The sequence below is a fragment of the Oryctolagus cuniculus genome, chromosome 19 (assembly GCF_964237555.1).
Source record: "Oryctolagus cuniculus chromosome 19, mOryCun1.1, whole genome shotgun sequence".
Taxonomy (NCBI): domain Eukaryota; kingdom Metazoa; phylum Chordata; class Mammalia; order Lagomorpha; family Leporidae; genus Oryctolagus; species Oryctolagus cuniculus.
Window position 1 is genome coordinate 33,440,214 of NC_091450.1, and position 15,721 is coordinate 33,455,934.

At 61.0% G+C, this 15,721-nt stretch overlaps 1 protein-coding gene across 1 annotated transcript; it reads right to left on the reverse strand.

Moving 5' to 3' along the window:
- Positions 1-544: 544 nt before the first annotated feature.
- Positions 545-15,633, reverse strand: JPT2 (Jupiter microtubule associated homolog 2). Its single transcript, XM_051830344.2, has 5 exons — positions 15,475-15,633; positions 13,301-13,449; positions 9,578-9,720; positions 3,728-3,776; positions 545-2,473 (listed from the first exon to the last, which is right to left on the reverse strand). The coding sequence occupies exons 1-5, from the start codon at positions 15,516-15,518 to the stop codon at positions 2,283-2,285; spliced, it is 576 nt and encodes a 191-aa protein (XP_051686304.1). The 5' UTR covers positions 15,519-15,633; the 3' UTR covers positions 545-2,282.
- Between the last annotated feature and the right edge of the window lie 88 nt (positions 15,634-15,721).

The following is a 15,721-nucleotide window of genomic DNA, read 5'->3' on the forward strand; positions in this document are numbered from 1 at the left end:
AGTGGACTGGAAGTGGAGCAGCCGGACATTAACCTGTGCCTACAGGCCGCTGGTGCTGCAGGTGGTGGCTTTACCTGATACGCCGCAGCACCACACCTGCACCCTGTTCTCCATCTGAGGCTGAACCCAGCAGTCAGACCGTCTCGGAGTCCCCTGGGGACGGGATGGACTCTCAGCTGTGCGGTCTCAGCACCCTGAGTGCCGTCTGGAGGTGCACACGGTGTGAGACACCGGCCGCCACCGGAAGCGGCCTGTGCTTGCCTGCTACACGGCTCCTCACTGGGCTCTCCAGGCCAAGTCATCTGTGGCTCTATAGGACAAGTGGTCCAAGAGAACAAGGAATCATTCAAGTGACAGAAACAGAAAACAAAAACTGGCATATCCCCCACTCACTCTACTCAAAGCTTTGAAAAAACCAGGGCATATTCTGGCTCAACGCCAAAGACTACAGAAACCAGAAGAAAAGGCGGCGGCGTTTAGCAGCAAGGGAGCCGGGCGGCTCAGGCTGGCTCTGGGGACAGACACAGAACGCAGGCAGACCAGGCACGTGACTGCTAAGTTTAATCCCACGGCTACACCCAATCCTGCCTTGTAAAAATAACAAAGTGTTCCTATCAAAATTACACTGCGATGTTAAGTACAGGTTTTTTGTTGTTTTGATACAGCTCTAAAAAATGTTGGCACCAAATGCACTTAAAAAGTTTTAAGGCTTAATAAGAATACAGACTAGTGTAACGCAGCTCAGACGTCGAGCAGAGGATGCTAACGGTCATTCCACTTCCAAGTACAGGCAGTGCCAGCTGAGACATCTTCCACGGCTGCGGCTCCTAGACCCCTCCCCCTCCCCCAAAACCTCAGCTTCCCCCGGGCGAATCCGTGCCCTGCCTGAGAGCGGGGGCATCCATTTGGAATTTGTTACAAACAACACTTCATCCCCACCATCAGGCTGTTCCCTGTAAGCCAGCCAGCCAGTGTGTTTGGGCTTCTAGTTCAGCACCATTTAAATGCCCTCCCCGGCCCCACAAGGCTCTTAGAGATGACTGAACCCAGCCTCCTGCAGCTCTTCTAGGCTGAGGGCTACGTGCGTCTTGGCTCTAAAGTCTTGGGGCACCAAAAGGAGGAAATGGTCTTTGGTTGGCAACGCCTGTGCAGGCCCCTTGGTGTGCCAGGAACAGGAAGTGGAACCTGGGCTCAGGCACTTGAGCAGCCAGGGTGCAGGGAGTGTGGTGAGCACGGCCGCGGCTTTGCCGAAGCCTAATCATGAATTAGTTCTCTAGGCCTGGTGTCAGCTGTGCAGGAACACCGCCCAGCCCTCCGGGCCGACCGGGAGGGACTCAGGCCGGCCCGGCACCTCTGCTGGCAAACACCTGACCCCGGTTTCCTGCACAGATCCACGAGGGCTGCCCACGCGGCTCCTCCTGCTCTGGGGAAGCTGAGGGACCGACTGAGAGGTGCTGCAGACAGGCTGGGCCGCGGTCCCCAGGTGTGGCCTCACTTTAGGACATTCTCAGACGGCGAGGAAGCCACCCCGAGAGCCCAGGTCCTCAAGCCCCTCCTTCCCACCACCCAACGGCAGGAGACACTCCGGGAGCTGGCGGTGGCAGCCACGGGCCTTGGAGGAAGCGCCCTGGCTTGTGAGGGAGGGAGCGGTTCACGTCCCTGGTGAAGAATGAAGGCCTAGACCTAAGGCTGACCAGAGAAAAGCAGGAACGACTCAGGGCAGGGAACACGACCAGCCCCGCGGGGAAGCCGGCCGTGCTCAGAGGATCGGGGAGCGAGGGCCTCCAGGAGACGCAGACAGAGGACGGTGTCTGGTCTTTGCTGGAAGCTGCCGAGGAAACCCAATCAAGATGTATCAGGAGCAGCTGCAGGACAGCGCGTGGCGAGGGACGAGGAGGGGACGCAGGAACCCAGCCACGGGCGCCTCCGGAGTGGGAACCACCCGGCTAGCAGGAACGGGGCAGCGGGACCTAGGGTGGGCGTCTCACCCCGGGAGCTGGCCAGGCCGTCCTGCTGTCCTGTCAGTCCCCGGGGCAGCAGGACCTAGGGTGGGCGTCTCACCCCGGGGGCTGGCCAGGCCGTCCTGTCACTCCCCGAAGTCCCATCAGGAAGCCGGCCTCAGCCAGCTGCCCTGGTCCTGGGCAGCGAGCCCCTGAGCAGCCAGCCTCACGTCCCCGACAGACCTGCACCCCACCCCGCGCATCTGGGCTGAAAGAAGTGACCACGTGTGATACCCTGGCTCTGGAGTTTCCCGCCTCGCTACAGGGGAGCAGGGGCTTCTCTCAGTAGAAGGAGATGCTGGATTTGCCTCCTGGCGGGTTCAGGACCTTGTTGTGGGAGCGAGGCCGCGGCCCCAGCCGGGGCTCGTGGCTGTCGACCTGGGGTGCGGGCTCGGGCTCCTTGGCATGGTTAGCTTCTCGGGAGCGGCCTTTCTCGTCCAGCGGCGCGTCCCTGGACGGGGTTCCCGCTGCGGCTGTGGGACAAAGTCAGCACGGCACGGTCGGAGGAAGCCCATCATCCCACCAGCAAGGAACGGCCCGGGGGCCACGGCTGCGGCACAGCGGATAAAGCCACCGCCTGCAGAGCCGGCATCCCATGTGGGCACCTGTTCAAGGCCCGGCTGCTCCACTTCCAACACAGCTGCCTGCTCATGGCCTTGGGCCCTGCCATCTACATGGAGACTCGGAAGAAGATCCTGGCTTCAGCCTGGCCCAGCCCTGGCCGCCCTGGCCGTTTGGGAATGAACCAGCAGATGGAAGGTCTAACTCTTTCAAATAAATAAATAAATCTTGGAACCCAGGTTCTTATTCTGTACAAGGACAACTCTGCGACTGGCACTGCAGCCCGAATGAGCATCACGCTGGGGCTCTTTGTCCTCTTCTCTCCCCTCCCCTCCCCTCTTCTCTCTCTCTTTAAGATTTACTTGAGAGGTAGAGTTACAGACAGTGAGAGAGAGAGAGACAGAGACAGAGGTCTTCCATCCACTGGTTCACTCCCCAAATGGCTGCAACGGCCGGAGCTGCGCCGATCCGAAGCCGGGAGCCAGGAGCTTCTTCCGGGTCTCCCACAGGGGCCCAAGCACTCGGCCATCTTCCACTGCTTTCCCAGGCCACAGCAGAGAGCTGGATGGGAAGAGGAGCAGCTGAGAATGACCGGCGCCCACATGGGCTGCCGGCGCTGCCGGTGGAGGATTAACCCGCTGTGCCTCAGCGCCGGCCCCGGGCTCCTTCTTCAACATCCTGTACTTCCTCCTGGTTCTCTCCACCTCCTGCCTCAGGTGTGCGCGTCAGGGCTCCAGAGCAGGAAGGGAGAGGCCTGGAGGTCAAAGGGTGGCCGTCACTGCCTCCCCAATGTTGGGAAGGAGGGACCTTCACGTGTCTTGGTCACCAGCCGAGGTGCCCAGAGTCAGAGAACCACGGGGTGACTGGGCGTCTGACCGTGGCCCAGCCCAGGGTGCCTGCGCATGCCCTGTCTTCCTGCCTGCCCGCTGTCCCCTGGCCCTGCCAGCTCCATCCTTGTCCGCAGGTCCCTCCCTGCCCTCCACTGCTCAGATCGCCTTCCGGACAACCCGGGTCCCCGGGACACTCGCGGTGACAAGAAAGAAGACCCAGTGCTTCGTACCAGCCCCAGCCTCGCCCGTAAGGGGCTGGGGGACGCTCCCCTCATTCCCCAGGGCCGCCAGCGACTCCATCACAGGGAGCCGTGCGGACAAAGGGCCAGAGCTCACCTCTCGGGTCCAGGCTCGGGTCTTCTCCTTCTCGGAGGAGGATGTGGTCCTGCAAGAAGGAAAGGTGGCGTCAGGCAGCGGTCAGGATGGGGCCAGCCAGATCCAGACGCAGTGAAACCAGGGCGCAGTGCTCCCTCCACCTGTGAGATTCTTACCACGGTCAGAGAACACAGGCCCCACCACGGTCAGACAACACGGCCCACCCACCATGGTCAGAGAACACAGGCCCCACCATGGTCAGAGAACACGGCCCACCACGGTCAGAGAACATGGCCCACCACAGTCAGAGAACACAGGCCCCACCACAGTCAGACAACACGGCCCACCCACCATGGTCAGAGAACACAGGCCCCACCATGGTCAGAGAACACAGGCCCCACCATGGTCAGAGAACACGGCCCACCACGGTCAGAGAACATGGCCCACCACAGTCAGAGAACACAGGCCCCACCACAGTCAGACAACACGGCCCACCCACCAAGGTCAGAGAACACAGGCCCCACCATGGTCAGAGAACACGGCCCACCACGGTCAGAGAACACGGCCACTTCCAGACACCAGCATAAACATCACAGGGCAGATCTGAGTCTTAGCCGCTCCACCTCTGATCCAGCTCCCTGTTAACATGCCTGGGAAAGCTGTGGAGGACGGCCCGAGCAGTTGGGCTGCTGTGCCCAGGTGGGAGACTTGGATGGAGTTCCCGGCCCCTGGCTTCGGCCTGGCCCAGACCCGGGTGTCGTGGCCCTTTGGGAGTGACCCAGCAGATGAGTCTGCCTCTGACTTTTGGGAGTGACCCAGCAGATGAGTCTGCCTCTGACTTTTGGGAGTGACCCAGCAGATGAGTCTGTCTCTGACTTGTCACTCTGCTGCTACCGTGCAAACAAGCGTGCAGGCTGAGTCAGCCTCCCAACCCGACACAGGGCGACTGCCTCCTCAGGCAGCACCAGCCGCCTGCACAGCCAGGAGCCACCCTCCTCCCGCTGGCGCTTGTCCACCCGGATTCTGTGTCACCACCAGCCTCGTGGGTGTGACGTGCATCCCAGGGCCGCCTCCGCCCTGCATCTCCCAGGTGCTCCGAGGAGCCGAGCCTCATCCCACGCTGTCCGGTCACCTGGGCACCGCTCTCAAGGCTGCCAGGCCCCCGGGCCGTTTCTGGATCCCGTCGAGATCATGGCGTGACTACTGAACTCTGAGAGCTCTCTGTACGTCCCGGAGAGGAAGCCCCATCAGATACGCGACTTACCAACCTCTTCTCCCTCTCGGGCTGAACTTCCACTCTCAAGCGTCCTTTGAGGCCTTTTTAAATGTGTTGTCACTTGAGAGGCCCAGAGTGGACACAGCGCTGCTTCACGCCGACAGCTGGGCTCTGAGCCTGGACTCCAGCCCGACCCGAGGGCCTCAGGCAGTCTCACTGCTAGGCAAGTGCCTGTCCTCACGTGTTTAACTTTAATAAACCCATTTTTCAGTTTTCTCGCCTGGATTGTGTCTCATTTAAGAAACCACTGCGAGGCCGGCGCCGCGGCTCACTAGGCTAATCCTCCGCCTAGCGGTGCCGGCACACCGGGTTCTAGTCCTGGTTGGGGCGCCGGATTCTGTCCCGGTTACCCCTCTTCCAGGCCAGCTCTCTGCTGTGGCCAGGGAGTGCAGTGGAGGATGGCCCAGGTGCTTGGGCCCTGCACCCCGTGGGAGACCAGGAAAAGCACCTGGCTCCTGGCTCCTGCCATCGGATCAGCGCGGTGCGCCGGCCACAGCGCGCGGGCCGCGGCGGCCATTGGAGGGTGAACCAACGGCAAAGGAAGACCTTTCTCTCTGTCTCTCTCTCTCTCACTGTCCACTCTGCCTGTCAAAAAAACAAACAAAAAAAAAACCAAAAAAACAAAAAAAAAACCACTGCGAAACCCAAGACCTTAAGGATCTGCACCACATGCTCCCCTTAGTGCTGGGCTGTCCTCTCCTATGAGTACCCCACGCCGTGTCCCCTTAGTGCTGGGCTGGCTGCCCTCTCCCATGAGCACCCCACGCCCCGTGTCCCCTTAGTGCTGGGCTGTCCTCTCTCCTGGTCTCTCCTCCCATGAGCACCCCACGCCCCGTGTCCCCTTAGTGCTGGCTGTCCTCTCCCATGAGCACCCCACGCCCCGTGTCCTCTTGGGCTGTCCTCTGTCCCGCGGGGCACAGGCCACTTCCTGCCCGTGTCGCCTGCTGACAGGCTGCTCTCCCCGAGGACCAGGGCTCCTCTGCGGAAGCAGCACTGTCTGCCTGTGCCGTCCTCACACTGCTGTTGGGCAGGCTGGCGCCCTCATGCGATGCCGGCCCTGCAGGCGGAGGCTACATCCTCCGTGCCACAGCGCCAGCCCTCCACTGTCTTCTTACAAAACAAGACACTCTGTTTAGGCAACTCAGGCAGCAGCCTGGCGCCAACCTGGAGACCTGCGCCTGGAGCCACGGACTAAACTAGGAGGAAATATGTCACAGCAGAGATGCCAGCCCAGGACAGACCGGGCCCCTGCTGGGCCAGCCCTGGTCTGTGCCCCGTCGCCCACCGTCTGTCCTCAGGGTCCCACTTCCGGGAGCTGAGCACAGAAGTGCAGTCATTTTTCCAGGCACGAATTCACTTCAGAAACGGTTAAGATTTTATGCTTCAGGGAGACACCCTACTTTTGACCACAAAAAAGGGCAGAAAGAGAATAAATAGGTTAAAAATATTGTTAATAATTGCCAGGGGACTTAAACAAGGTCATGGAAAAGGAAGAATTAAAAACAAAATTTCAGGGCTGGCACCGTGGCACAGCAGCTCAGGCCTCTGCCTGCGTCGCTGGCGTCACAAATGGGCGCCGGTTTGAGACCTGGCAGCTCACATCCAGTCCAGCCCCCTGCTGATGTGCCTGGAAAAGCAGTGGAGGATGGCCCAATGCTTGGGCCCTGCACCCACATGGGAGACCAGGAATACGCTCCGAGACCCTGGCGTTGGCCTGGCCCAACCTGGGCTGTTGTGGGCATTTGGGGAGTGACCCAGTAGACAGAGAGCTGTCTCTCCAACTTTCAAATAAATATTGAAAAAAAATCACCCCAGGATGGGCATTTGGAGCAATGAAGACAATGCTTGGGATGCCTGTGTCCCACGCTGGGCTCCCAGGCCGGGCTCCGCCCCTTTCCGACTCCAGCTTTCTCCATACCCTGGGAGGCAGCAGTGAGGGTTCAGGTATGTGGGAGACCTGACTTTCAGCGTCCTGGGTTTGGCCTCACCCAGCCCTGGCCACTGCAGGCATTTAGGGGGTGAGCCAGCCAGTGGAAGATCTATGTCTCTTTCAAACCAAATTAAACAATAAAAAGCAAATATAGATTCTCTGCATCTATGCTTAAAAGTGGGGGGGCCTGGGAAATCACGTAACACCAATGCAGGCTTTTCTCTTTGTCTTTTTGAAAGATTTATTTATTTATTTGAAAGGCAGAGTTACAGAGAGGTAGAGGCAGAGAGAGAGAGAGAGAGAGAGGTCTCCATCCGCTGGTTCACTCCCCAGATGGCCGCAAAGGCCAGGGCTGCGCTGATCCGAAACCAGGAGCCAGGAGCTTCCTCTAGGTCTCCTCCGCAGGTGCAGGGCCCAAGCACTTGGACCATCCTCCACTGCTTTCCCAGGCCACAGCAGCAGGGACATGAACCAATGCCCATATGGGATGCCGGCACTGCAGGCGGTGGCTTTACTCGCTATGCCACGGTGCCGGCCTCAGCGAAAGCTCTTTCCATCACTAACAAGGAAAACGGTGCCCTTGGCAGACACCAAGGAGCGAGGAGGACGCCATGCTTCCCCAAGCGCCTCACGAAGCTGCCCGTGGGGAGGGTGCGCAGCAGCACCGCTGTGGGGGCGGAGCGCTGGGTCGGGAGCCCCCTACTCGCCCGGCTTTGCTGCTCCGGGGTTAAGCTGCTACTCGTGGTGCCGGCATCCCGCACAGGCATTGGCTAAAGTCCCGGCTGCTCCACTTCTGGTCCAGCTCCCTGCTAATGCACCTGGCAAGGCAGAGGAAGATGGCCCAAGTGCTTGGGACCCCGCAGTCACGTGGGAGACCTGGATGAAGCTCCTGGCTCCTGACGTGGGCCCAGCCTAGCCCTGGCCGATGCAGCCATTTGGAGAATGAAGCAACGGATGGAAGATCACTCCTCTGTGTTTCTCCTTCTCTCTCTAACTCCGCCTTTCAAATAAATCATTCTTGGCCCTCCAGGAAGTCAGCAAGCAAACACCTTAAGCGTGCCGAGGGCTGCTTCCGTGACCTCTGCTCCTGAGCAGTTCCCCTCTGGGTAGCCCCCGCCTGGCCCCCTGCACTCGTCTGCCGCGATGCCGGGCTCCACTTCTGCAGTCAGATCCACCACCACGGCACTGGCACTGGCACAGCAAGTGAAGCCGGCGTCCCACACAGGCGGTGATGGCGAAGCGCGGCAGCACTGGGTGATGTTCTGGCCCCTGTTCTTCCCATCCAGCTCCCTGCTGTGGCCGGGGAGGGCAGTGGAAGGTGGCCCAAGTCCTTGGCCCCTCAACCGCGTGGGAGACCCGGAAGAGGCTCCCGACTCCTGATCAGCCCAGCCCCGGCTGTTGCAGCCATCAGGGGGGTGACCAGCCGAGGGCAGACCTTTCACTGTGCATCTCCTCCTCTCTGTATCTCTGCCTCTCAAATAAATAAATAAATAAAACCTTAAAAAACAAACAAAGGACCACTACCACTGCGGCTGTGGCTCCTCTTCAATAAGACCAGGAATCTGGCTGTGCTCCCTGCAAACTGACGTGGCCAGGTTGCCCTGCAGGCTTCAGCTTCACCTCCTTGCTTCTACGAGCTACCTGGGGCGGCGCCGTGGCACAGCGGGTTAAAGCCCTGGCCTGAAGCACTGGCATCCTGTATGGGCATGGGTTCAAGCCCCGGCTGCTCCTCTTCCAATGCATCTCTCTGCCATGGCCTGGGAAAGCAGTAGAAGATGGCCCAAGTCCTTGGGCCCCTGCACCCACGTGGGAGACCTGGAAGAAGCTCCTGGCTCCAGATCAGCTTAGCTCTGGCTGTTGTGGCCATCTGGGGAGTGAACCAGTGGATGGAAGAGCTCTCTCTCCGTCTCTACCTCTCTCTGTAGCTCTTGTCTTTCAAATAAATAAAAGAATTCTTCACAAAACCCCGAGCTACCCGCTTATGAACTTCTCATCGAGTGTCCGCGAGTCCCCACTGCTGCCCCTCAGAGCTCCCGCTCCCCGACCGGGGCTCTTTCCAAGGGGAGGTCTTGCCTGTGCGCCAGACGCTGTCCCGCTCCTCCTGCACGTCAGCCTGGGTCCCTGCAAGTTTTCCAGGATACGCGCCGTCCAGGGACTTCGACAAGGGCCCAGCCTCTGCGGCTGCTGAGCTCTGGCCACAGGAATCCCAGAAATGCCGTGCCACAAACACCCACGCTGGGCCCGTGCCACGCGGCCAGCCCAGGGAGCTCAGACGCAGCCGCTGCTGCCCAAGTCGCGGTGCTGGGTGTTCTGCTTTGCAGGGGCCTCGCGACGCACCGCGAGGGGGCTGCGCTCACCCCGCCCCCCAGTGCTTTACGGCTGCAGAGGCACCGGCTGCGTGTCAGCCACGCACACAAGCCCACAGAGCCGAGGGGCAGGACCGCCAGGGGAAAACCCGTGCGACAGGTGCCCCTGCTGCTCCACGATGGACAAACACCGCTGCTTAGGATCAGCTTTCTAAATCTCACCCTCCCTCGGCCACGGCAGCCGCTCTCCCAGGGCTGGGGTCACCACGAGGCTGGGCTGCCTCCTGGGCGACTGCATGACCGTCCTCCTCCTCCCAACACGCCTGTCTTTTCACGTCTGCCACCTGAGGTGCCCTTACCTTGGGTTTGTTCGGATGTGCCGAGGGCGAAGTGGTAGTGACCGGAGACCCAAAAATGTCACTGGTCTTCCCACCCGGCGGGTTCAGGCGCTGCCGAGCCTGCACAGGGGGCGGCTCCTCGAAGATGCCACTTCCTTTGCCCCCTGCAGAAACAGCCACAGGACGCTGAGTGCCCGCGCGCCGCCCGGGCCCCGCCGCCTCCCCGCCACTCCACGTCGGAGACCGCCACTCGTGGGATGACCTGCTGCACCCGGGGCGCGGTGCCCGCTGTGGCCGCGTGTCCAGACCCGCGGGCCTCGGCAGGGGGAGGCACAAGCAGCACGTGTCCGAGTCTCCTCAACCCCAACACCCCCTCTGCTCCTACTGAAGTCCTGCCCGGAAACCCAGAACAGTTCTTAGGTGAGAAGCAAACAGCAAACGTTTAGGTCACAGAGGTCCCACGCTCACTAACGAGCCCCACTCAAGGCAAACCTGTAATCTGGAAAATAACGTTTGCTTGTCATTCTCCCGACCTCATTCTGGCTGCACCTCCAGCCACAACTTGGGAAGTCAGTGAATCAGACACACGTGACACCCCTGCGCTGGAAAAGCCACGACGAACACGCGTGTCTAGGACGCCCACGTGAAGAAGCGGACAGCGGCTGTCCCGCACCAGCCAGCAGTCAGCAGACACGGGAACACCCTCCCCACAGAGCCCTCGCTCAGAGTGACGTCATTACAGTCACAACCCTGGCAGGGACAGCGCGCAGCCGTGAGCAAAGACGTGGCCCCTGTGCACAGAACCACTCATCTGCAGGAGGGTAACGGGCGCCCCCCCTCAGGGCTGCCCGGCACGCCAGGAGCTACTGCGGCAGCACCAGGAGCGTAAACACTCAAGAAATGGAACTGCTTACCACCAAGACACATCTCACGGACTCTAGGTTACGTGGGAAAGGCACAACCCATCTACAGCATGCAATGTTCCTTCCATGACAAATCGGCGCTGGGTGTTACTGCTTATTTATGACCAGACAGAAGCCACCACGGCGCCCAAGTCCCAGAGGGGCTACGCGGGAAACCTGACAGCCGCGGGCAGGCTTTTAACACACCCAGCACTTTTCAGTTTCCAAAAACTGCTGTAGTGTAGCAGGTGAGAGTGCCCGTGATGCCAGCATCCCACGTGGGCACGCGAGCGTGCGCTCCATTCTACCAGCTCCCTGCTACTGGCCTGGGAAACGCAGCTGAGGGTGGCCCAGTGTTGGGCCCTGCCACCCAAGTGAGACCAGGACGGAGGCCCCTCAGTCTGGCTCAGCCCAGGCCGCTGTAGCTGCTTGGAAGTGAATCAGCGGACTGAAGCTCTCCTATAATAATTTTTTTTACAAGACTTATTTATTTATTTGAAAGTTAAAGTTACACAGAGAGAGGAGAAGCAGAGAGACAGAGAGGAGAGGCAGAGAGAGAGAGAGAGAGAGGTCTTCCATCCACTGGTTTACTCCCCAGTTGGCCGCAACGGCTGGAGCTGTGCCAATCCGAAGCCAGGAACCAAAAGCTTCTTCCAGATCTCCCATGTGGGTGCAGGGCCCAAGGACTTGAGCTACTTCTACTGCCTTCCCAGGCCACAGCAGAGAGCTGGATTGGAAATAGAGCAGGCAGGTCTCGAACCAGCACCCATATGGGATGCCGGCGCTTCAGGCCAGGATGTTAACCCACTGCACCACAGTGCCGGTCCATCTCCTATGATTCTTCACTTTCAAACAAATTAAGTTTTTTTTTTTTGTTGTTGTTTGATAGGCAGAGTTAGACAGTGAGAGAGAGAGAAAGAAAGGTCTTCCTTCCATTGGTTCACTCCCCTAATGGCCACTATGGCCAGCGCTGTACCAATCCGAAGCCAGGATCCAGGTGCTTCTCCTGGTTTCCCATGCGGGCACAGGGCCCAAGCACTTGGGCCATCCTCCACTGCCTTCCCAGGCCACAGCAGAGAGCTGGACTGGAAGAGGGGCAGCCAGACTAGAACTGGTGCCCATAAGGGATGCCAGTGCCACAGGCGGAGGATTAACCTAGTGTGCCACGGTGCTGGCCTCCTGGTCTTTCTCACTTTTTAAAAAAGATCTTATTTATTTATCTGAGTGACAGAGTTACAATGAGAGGGAGAGAGAGAGGTCTCCCATCCACTGGTTTACTCCCCAAATGGCTGCAGTGGCTAGAGCTGTGCTGATCCAAAGCCAGGAGCCAGGAGCTTCCTCTGGGTCTCCCACACAGGTGCAGGGGCCCAAGGACTTGGGCCATCTTCCACTGCTTTATCAGGCCATAGCAGAGAGCTGGATCAGAAGAGGAGCAGCCGGGACTCAAACCGGGGCCCATATGGGATGGCGGTGCTGCAGGCAGAGGATTAACCTATTGTGCCCAAGTGCCGGCCCCGATCTTTTTTACTTTTAAAACATGAATTGTGGGGCCAGTGCTACGGCACAGTAGGTAAAGCAGTGGTCTGCAGCACCAGCGTCCTCAGTGTGCGCCTGTTTGGGGTCCGGCTGCTCCACTTCCAATCAAGCTGCCTGCTGGTGCGCCGGGGAGGTCGGTGGTGGATGGCCCAAGTGCTTAGGCCCCTGTACCAACGTGAGAGACCAGGAAGAGGCTCCTGGCTTCCAGGTCAGCCCGGCTCCCGCCATTGTGGCCATCCTGAAGTGAACCAGCAGACGGAGGATCTGTGTCTGCTTCTCTCTGTAACTCTGCCTTTCAAATAAATAATCTTACAAAGAAAAGTGACTTTTAAATAGTTACTCTGTACTGCATTAACCCACACTGCGAGGCCGGGACAGAAGTAGTACCACCTGCAGAGTGGGACGGGAGGTGCTGTGGAGCCACAGACAGGGCCTGTGCCGGGGGCCCACCTGGGGAGACACAGGACGCCCTCTTGAGGAAAATATGCGCCTGCCCTTTGCGTAGCCCCAGCGTGAGTGTCAGCCAGGGCTCCCGGAGATGAGCCTGGGGAGAGCGGCTGTGTGGTGGCAGGGTCCTGGCTAACGTGCCTGGGAAACCCAGTACCTGGGGGTCCCTGCTACCCACACGGAAGACCTGGCCCAGCCCAGCCATTAAGGGAGTGAACCAACAGACGAGAGATGTCTCCTCCTTTTTCAGGAACTCTGCCTTTCAAATAAACAAACAAGGAAACCCCACAACACGCCCTCCCCACAACGCTGGAACTGGAGGGGCGCCCGGGGACCCTAACATGGGAGGAGGCGTCCCAAGTGGGGTCTCCAGCATCATGCCTGATCCCGCCCCTCCCAAACCTCTGCAGGCTAGAACAGACCTTGACGTCCTTCATGGACAGACACGGGCGCTACTCAGGCAATCGGCACTGTGTGCTCGCCCTGCCGAGAAAACCTTGCGCCAAGCTCCTCCCCGACAGCCAGCACCAGGAAGTGGCGTCTGCGTTTCAAACTGCGCGCCAGACCCTGCCTCCTCGGTGGTGGCTCAGCCCCACTGAACACGCACTCCAAGGAAAACTTCTAAATGCGGTCCTGTGCACGGACGGTCGGGCATCTCAGGAGCCCAGGGACACCTGGGACAGCACCCGGCACCAACCAGGACCCCACCACCACAGCGTGCTCGAGCTTCCTGCGAGAGAGAGAGAACAGGAAGACCTCCCGTTCCCTGCGGGAGAACTCCGCCGGCAAAGGTTCCAGAAAACATGGGGAAGGACCAACATAAAGGGAGAGGCCGGGCAGAGGATCAGGAAGCGCGTGCCTGGGGGGTTGGTCCTCTTGGGCAGGTGCTGAGGTTCTTCAGTTGGTCCAAAAATATTCGACGCCATCCTGTTAGGTCTGCTCGAAGGAACGGCTTCTTCCGCACTTCCGAAAAGATTGCTGGATTCTCCTCCTGGGGGCTTCATGGCCCTGCAAACAGCAAACACGTTACAGAGGGCCGGCCTGGACATGGCCACCGTGCAGGGCTGCGGCGCGACCCGCAGGCCAGAGGACCTGGACACAGCCACATGGCAAGCACTTGTAAAAAAAAAAAAAAAAAAGCGTTTCAGGGGTGAGGGGCCCCTGACACTGAGGTTTAACCTGCTGAGCGGCCCACGCCTCCAGCAGCGGACTGTGTGCAACCCCTCCACCAGGGCCGGGGACTTCGGCCTGGCCCGGCCCTGCGGAGAAATCCAATCCGTCTCTATCAGGCTGAAGTCTGTGGATTTGGTGTGGCCCACAAATCATGCTATAAACATCCACACGGCCCGAGGCAGAAAAAATGTCGCTCCCACCCCTCGTGGACACCACAGCGCCGAGACCACGGCTGGACCTCCCTGGAAAGCCGCACAAATGCTGACCGCTCAAGACTCGGCCAGCGTGCTGTGGCCTTGCGGGAGCTGGACAGGGAGCAGCCCCCGCCACGCAGCTCTCGGGTTCTGGCGCTGGGAGGCACAACGCCTGCTTCAGAGGGCGGCCAGCGTGCCAGGCACCGCGCGCAACGCCCAGAAGCCAAGCACCCACTGGCCGGCCTCTGAGCTGGTGCCGGAGACCCTGTGACAAACCTGCCTGCTGGGCATTTCCTGAAGAAGGGCTGGGTTTAGGGAAAAAAAAAAACCAGTTCCGTTGGAGAAAAAAATGTCTTTTAGAAATAAGGAACAGCCAAATGTCAGCCAGGAGGGGCCTCGCCGGGCAGAGACCTGGGTCGGACCGCGAGGCTCCCGCCGGCACGCGTGTCCATCCGTATCTCGCTCTTCTCCGAGCGCCAAGCCCCTCACCTGTCGCACCCATCCCCACACTCTGGCCAGAGCTTCAGGCTGCCCTGGAGAGCCACAGCTGTGCCCTGGTGGTTTTGGGGGCCACGGGCGTGACAGCACCGAGTTCCCCCAGTCCAAGGCGCCCTGGGAGGTGAGGCCAGTGAGTCTGGGGTCTCCACAGGGCAAGGGCGTGTGGCAGTGAAACCACAAAGCAAACAGAGCTGGGTCTGACCCAGTGCTGCAGCGGGAGGGCTCTCAGGCTGGGGTCCCGGGGCAGTGGCCACCCGCCCCCCCGACGGCTTCCAGGTCAGCGAGGCCAATGGCCAGGCGGCCCCAGCGGGGTCTCAGACACAAGGAACAGGGAGGTCAAAAGACCTTTCAATGAAAAACAGCCCCAACAATGGGGCAGTGTGGCCCGCGGCGGGCTCCCAGCACCGTGGTCACAGGACCCCAGCCGCGGCCAGCTCAGGCGTTGTGCGGTGCTCGCCAGCGTTTCTCCTCCCGCGGCTTCCCTCCACGTAGTTCAGAAAAACAGCTCCAAATGGAGAACAGGGGCGGGGGGCAAGGCGGGCGCCGCGGGACAAAAGCCAGCGCCGGGACCCAGGCGGGGGGCAGCCAGCACTCCCCCCACCGCGGAAGAGCTCGGCTTCGCGCTCGCTAGAGGGGAGCGCTTGCACGGCCCCCGGGCCCCCGGCGACCCTCGGCCAGGCGGCGGCAGCGCGGGGAGGCCGGCCCGGCGCCCGCTGCCAGCTCCGGCTCAGCACCCACCAGGGCGGCGGCGCGCTCCCCGCAGCACCCCGACACAAAGGCTCCCTGCCCGCCCCAAGGCCAGGGCGCCGGGTGCGCTCCGCAGGCTCCGCCTCGGGCCGCGAGGCTCGGCCACCCGGGCCCCCGCCGGGAAGACCCCCGCGCCCCGGCCGCCCGCGGGCCTGCGCTCTGCGGGGCTTCCGGGCCCACGGAGCCGCCTCGGAGCGGCAGCGAGCCACGGGGCGCGGGGAACCGGGAGCGCGGCCGCCCTCTCCCCGGGCCCGCGCCCCCGCCCCTCACCCCGTGCGGGCCTGGAGGCAGACAGGACCCGACACGAAGGTGCAGAGGAGGAAGGGCGGCGGCGCCACGCGCCGCCAGTGAGGTCACCTGGGCCGCACCCAGCCCCGGCCCGCGGGTCCCAGGCTAACCGGCCCGCTCCCCCGCACCGCACCTGGAGCTTGCCCGTCCGGCCTCACTCTCTGCACCCTGGAACATGTCGGCCGCCGCGCGGCTCCCCGTCTCCTCAGCCAGGGCGCCTGGGTTCCCGCCTGGCCCAGCGCAGGTACCCTAGGCTCACCCTTCAGGGCCCATTGGACTACGCCCCCGCCAATCACACTTCCGCAGCCTATCGTAGCGCCGCGCCCCACCCCTCCCTCTAGTCTCCAACCAGAGGGAGGCTTGGAAAGTCCAGCGCCGCG

Coding starts and splice junctions, on each gene's coding strand:
- JPT2 (XM_051830344.2), bottom strand. CDS start 15,518: ATGTTCCAGGGTGCAGAGAGTGAGGCCGGACGGGCAAGCTCCAG. Junction 9,721..13,300: donor CAAGAGGACCAACCCCCCAG/GCACGCGCTTCC, acceptor CTGTTTCTGCAG/GGGGCAAAGGAAGTGGCATC. Junction 2,474..3,727: donor CCCGAGCCTGGACCCGAGAG/GTGAGCTCTGGC, acceptor TTTGTCCCACAG/CCGCAGCGGGAACCCCGTCC.